The sequence below is a fragment of the Austrofundulus limnaeus genome, unplaced genomic scaffold, assembly GCF_001266775.1.
Source record: "Austrofundulus limnaeus strain Quisiro unplaced genomic scaffold, Austrofundulus_limnaeus-1.0 Scaffold369, whole genome shotgun sequence".
Taxonomy (NCBI): Eukaryota; Metazoa; Chordata; class Actinopteri; order Cyprinodontiformes; family Rivulidae; genus Austrofundulus; species Austrofundulus limnaeus.
The window spans coordinates 399,973-405,793 of NW_013952771.1; the positions used below are offsets into that span (position 1 = coordinate 399,973).

General features: G+C 40.6%; 1 protein-coding gene across 6 annotated transcripts in view; it reads left to right on the forward strand.

Annotated features, from left to right (window-relative positions):
* ep400 (E1A binding protein p400) overlaps positions 1-5,821 on the forward strand; it is a 47,599-nt gene that overhangs the window by 15,267 nt on the left and 26,511 nt on the right. For all 6 annotated transcript variants that reach the window (XM_014023429.1, XM_014023428.1, XM_014023431.1 and 3 more), the window contains 2 exons: positions 2,444-2,613; positions 2,705-2,892. In XM_014023429.1, coding sequence (XP_013878883.1) covers positions 2,444-2,613; positions 2,705-2,892 — 358 coding nt within the window. The remainder of the gene's footprint in view (positions 1-2,443; positions 2,614-2,704; positions 2,893-5,821) is intronic.

Here is a 5,821-nt window from a genome sequence, read left to right on the forward strand (position 1 = left end):
GGCGCTGTTGGGCTTTCCTGATAATGTGGGATGTATTCAGTGACCAGGTGAGAACCTCTGAGATATAAACACCGAGGAACCTGAAGCTGTCCACTCTCTCCACTAATGTCCCCTCAATACTCAGGGGTTTGTGCGCTCTACTCCCTCGCCTGAAGTCCACAATCAGCTCCTTGGTTTTGCTGGTGTTGAGGGAGAGGTTGTTGGTGGTGCACCACTCTGCCAGGAGCTTCACTTCCTCCCTGTACGCCCCCTCCTCATCATTTGAGATATTGCCAATGACTGTAGTGTCATCAGCAAACTTGATGATGGTGTTTGTGCTGTGTTTAGCGAGGCAGTCATGGGTGTACAGGGTGAAGAGCAGGGGTGAGAGCACACAGCCTTGTGGGCAGCCGGTGCTGAGTGTGAGGGTGGGGGAGGTGTGGTCACCCATTCTGACTGACTGTGGTCTGCCAGTGAGGAAGTCCATAATCCAGCTACAGAGTGAGTTACTGATTCCAAGGGTGTTGAGCTTGTATACCAGTCGGGATGGGATTAAGGTGTTAAATGCGGAGCTAAAGTCAACAAACAGCATTCTGACGTGTTTGTTCCTTCCAGATGGTTGAGTGCTGTGTGCAATGCCAGGGCGACTGCATCGTCTGTAGATCTGTTTGCCCAGTAGGCAAACTGATGTGGATCCAGAGTACCAGGAAGGCTGTTCTTAATGTGACCCAGAATCAGCCTCTCAAAGCACTTCATCGCAATAGGTGTGAGAGCGATGGGACGGTAGTCATTCAGGCAGGAGATGTTGGTTTTCATTGGGATAGGGATAATTGTAGTGGCTTTGAAGCAGGCCAGAACAGTGGACTGTGCCAGAGAGGCGTTGTAGATGTCTGTAAAGGGGGCCGCGAGTTGGTTGGCATACGCTTTTAAGATTCTGCCTGGGATTCTGTCTGGGCCGGCTGCTTTCCGGGCTGGTACTCGCATCAGAGCTCTCCTCACCTCTTCAGTAGCCAATATGAGTGGCTCGTCTGTGGTGGAGGAGGGCAGAGCAGTGGTGGTCAGCTGTGCCTGAGCAGTGTCCTCAAAGCGAGCATAGAAGGTGTTCAGCTCAGCAGGGAGGGAGGAGTCTGTGCATGTGGTGCTGTTGGCTTTACTTTTATAGTCAGTGACAGTTTGGATTCCTTGCCACATACGTCTGGGGTCTGAGCTGGAGTTGAAGTAGGCTGCAATTTGTGTGCTGTAGGTGTGTTTAGCAGCTCTAATGCCAACCTTCAGATTGTGTCTGGCACTTTAAGTTCTTCACTGTTGCCAGATCTAAAGGCAACATCTCGAGCCTTCAGCAGGCTTCGAACTTCGCTGTTCATCCACGGCTTTTGGTTTGGGAGTGTGTGAATTTGCTTTATTTCAGTCACATCATCCACACACTTCTTGATGAACCCAGTGACAGATGATGCATATTCATTTACAGCAACAAGCAGGTCACTGGTGGCTGCTGTTTTAAACACATCCCAGTCAGTACACTCAAAGCAGTCCTGCAGGGGTGATTCAGCCCCTTCTGGCCACACACGTACAGTCCTATTATTTTAAGTAGAAACACTATTTTAGTTGGCCAGTAATTATTTAGTTTTTCTTGTCTAAGTTGTGTAGTTTTTTGTTTTTACCTTCCTTTTTTTTCTTATTTCTGGGGCAGTGACTAATGGTAGGATTTGTGTTTAAACAAGCATACAGACTGGAAAAGCATTATTAGGAAACAACTGTGTGTGTCATTAACAGGTGCTGATGTAAAACACATTAACCATTAAAATTGTGTCTTCATTAATTCTTCAAATTTGCCTATTTAGTTTGACATTGAATTTTTGGAAAATTACTCCCTACTCCTTCACCCAAGTAACATTGCCGTTTTTTTTTTGTTTTGTTTTTTAATCAAACAGCAATAGAAGACAAGTGGTTTTTAATTATTCTCTATTCTCACCCTCAAGGGAACTTAAATTTCTTCACATCCCCCCTGAATTGAAATACTGTTAAGAACCTGATAATATTTAATTATCTCTCTGTCACTGTGTGACATTCTAGCACCAACATTCTGCATATAATTACYAGATAATGGTAGGGGAAACACTGCATTATGTAAATGAACAACCATTATTATCATTTACCTATATTCATTTGTATATTTTGCTGCATTAAATCATTAATTTAAAACTTTTATTAAATATTTATATTAAATGAAAAAAAAAACATTATTTTACTTCAAGGTACATGAGGTATCTTGATTTCTGTGGTGCTAAGGCCAATGAGTGATAGGTTAATAATTATAGAAGTAAACTGTTTTTTTTTTCTAATATTTGCTAAATATCTATTTATTTTGTAATATTTAGATTCTGAGTACAACAAGAAGCTTTGTGTAAGTCTGTTTATATTTCTACACTGACATGCTTTATTTTATTGTTTATTGTCATCCTAGATTGCAAACTTGTCCATATTTGATCTGATCAATAATGAGAACAGACTGACGCGGTATCAGACTGAAGAGGCAGTACCCAAACTAAAGGTCACTCAGCAGCTCATAGAGGAAATCTACACGAGTCCAGACCAGCCACCAAGACCCAAACCCTGTCCAATTAAACCCATGAGGTCTGTTCTGAAACGCTGCCTGTGAAAGCCGTCATCAGAGTGTGTGAAGATTCTTAACACTTTAATGTTGCACCACATTACGTTTTTACAGATTGTTCCAGCCAGTTCAATATGGCACGAAGCCAGAAGGTCGCTTAGCTGCTATTGGAACTGCAGCAGGTCAGCGTCCTCCAACCAGCTCTCCTCAAACCAGTACCTCGTCTTCCATCAGCAGCCAGTCAGGCCAAACCAGGGGCAAGTCCCCTGTCACMACTGCAGCATCTACACCCACTTCACAAGGTAAGATTTCAGGGAATTTATGTTTAATGTCAGCTAGAGAAATTCCTAATTATCTATGCATCTTATTGTAAGACCGAACCTTACCCCCTCTACTGTAGTTGTTTGGTACTTTTAACTCCTATTTGTGATGTGTGCATTATGCAGTGTTATGCTGCATGATTAAAAGGCTGCTTTGAATTAATTGAATTGAATTAATCCTATTTACTGTGCTATGCATAACAAATTAATAATAATCAGGATCATATAAACATGGCAGCACCAAAATATGCACTACAAAAGTACATTTAGGTAATGTGCTGCATTTATGGAGATCAAACATTTCTCCTACATCTGTATGGTGAATTTTGGTCAACTTGAACAGGCAGCAGTCATAAAGCATTCATCTATTTAAGTTCATACTAGAGTGTGGTGTGTTTTACCTGAAAGCTGCACAACTTTACACAACAAATGAAGCTACAGGTTCCCATGCTCTCCAACACATTTTTCATTACTGTGTTGCTTAGTATTTCGTTTGTTGGATCTCAGCTTTTGTGTAACAATTTATAGAAAAGGCTATAGTCACACACAAATCTGTTTTTAAAGTAAAAGAAATATGTATCATTTGTTTTTAAAAACATTGATAAATGTCTTAGCTGCTGTGTTTTTTGCMGTTTAATTACACACAGTCTGTGCAAGAAAATATACTGTTTGGATTAAATACACAAAATCAGAGCTGTCTGATCATTTTTGTTTTAATCCATTTTATGCCAATAAATGCGAAACTGTGTCTGCAGTGTATGTCAACACTGCAGACACAGTCATCTTGTCAGAACAAATTACTTTTGTGTTCATCTTGCTTTCATGCTACAGCTGACTGACAACATCTCATGCTCATTGCAGGTGGAGCCCCAGCTTTAAGATTGTAATTTCATAAACGCCATAATGGGGGTGTTCCAAACACAAGTTTTATATGAATTTTCCATACTGCAATACACCTTAATATTTTTGCATTAGTCATTTTTTTTATTTTGCACTAATTAATCTTGCCAGTGACAATACAATTCCTCATATTTTGTCAGCTTAGCACTACAGAGTGAATAATTAAGAATACATCAGCTTGATCTCAATGATCTGACTAAATACTGGGTTACACCTAACATGAAGTCCCAYACCCCATTGCCTTGTACTTCACAGCCACTGGAACAGCTACTCAGAGAACCCAGGCTACTCCTCCTGTCAGCAGCAGCAACAACACTGCAGCTTCCTCCGTAGCATCCTCTGGGAGCAGTGGCAATGGGCAGCATGTTTTGGGGGCTGTAGCCTTGAGTCAGACCTTAGCTGGGACAGTTGTGGGCTCTGTGGCTCCAATCAGCCAGCCTGGATTAACACAGGTCACCAGGCCGGCTTTAGCCCCCAGCTATGCCATCCAGCCCAGCCTATTGTCCCAGAGGTTGGTTGTTACATCTCAGGCCCAGGCACGGTTGCCTAGTAAGTGGCCTGTTCTCCCCTTCATCTAAGCATTTTCCCTCCACCTCTGACACAGATATTTGRCTGCTGAACACTGAGACCTTAACTTGAGGCACTGCTGATATGTCCAATGTTGTGTATTAATATATATTTTTTAAGTTCTTGTTGAAAAGTCAGTTTCGACATGAAGCCGTATCAGCAGCATCTCAACAGCCTCAGGATTCCCCAGTTTCTTTCTTGGCACCTGCATGTACACTACGAATGACCCACTTATGTCACACTTCTCATCACTGCGCTTTTCTTCAAAGAAAAATCCAGGGTTTTTCTATCTGGTCCCGATTTTCCTTTATATGTGGGTGCATATCATTTATCAATGCAGATGCCTTGCTTTAAAACTGTAAAGGTTTAGAATTATGAATTATCACTGCAAACATTGGTGAGGCTATCATTCATGATGGGGTTAAAGTTGATACATTTGTAGCTGACAGAGTCAGTGAGTTTGTGAAAAACTGTTGTCTTGACCGAAAAGCACACAGCTGTAAACCTCCAGAAAGACAAAGATGAACATGAGATGCCCTGAGATATGTAGCTGTTTTAAAGTGTAAAAAACAAAACACTTAATTTTCTAAAATAATTGGTTTGTTTGTCCACTTTCCAAATTGTGGCGACAAATGTTAAACTACTTTAAATTGATTTTATAGACTTCTCTAAGGGTCTGTAGTAGACTTATGTTGACAGGTCATGTTTAGTTATTGTTTTGACTAAAATGACCACTTACAGCCAAATAAGAGAAGAAATTGAACATAAAAGCATGTTTTTTTTTTTAAACCTTCTCTAACGGTGAACAAACTTGATGACATTAAAGGTAATTTTATTCCATTATTCTATCCATATAAGGCTGTTGGAGTATTCCATCTTTTTTAGTTTTACTGTTGCTCTCTCTCAGATAAATGAAGGTTCCCTTCAAATGCAAAAACCCATCTACACAATTATTTGCTAAATACTCATCTATTAGAGTTGTTTCTTATTTAGCACATAAGACATTTACAAAATGCAGATATTTTAACTAAAAGTGTACCAAAGTTGGTGTTTAGCAGCACTACGGGCCTCATGTACAAAGATTTGCGTGGATTTCTTACTGAAACATGGCGTACGGTCAAATCCAGAAAACGGCGTACGCACAAAAAAAATCCAGATGTATCAAACTGCGTACGCTTGAATCCATGCACATTTCTTTTGTACATCACAATTAACCTGGAACTGAGCACACGTGAGACTCCTCCCCTGACACGCCTTCATTAACCTATGTTAAACATGCATGTGTGAAGGACATGTTTGTTTGATCCCTGTGCGATCAGAAATGATTTCTAGAGTCAGGAAAATATTGAATTTACAGTGGTTTGCAAAAGTATTCATACCCCTTGAACTTTTCCATATTTTGTCACATTACAACCACAAACATAAATATATTTCACTGGAATTT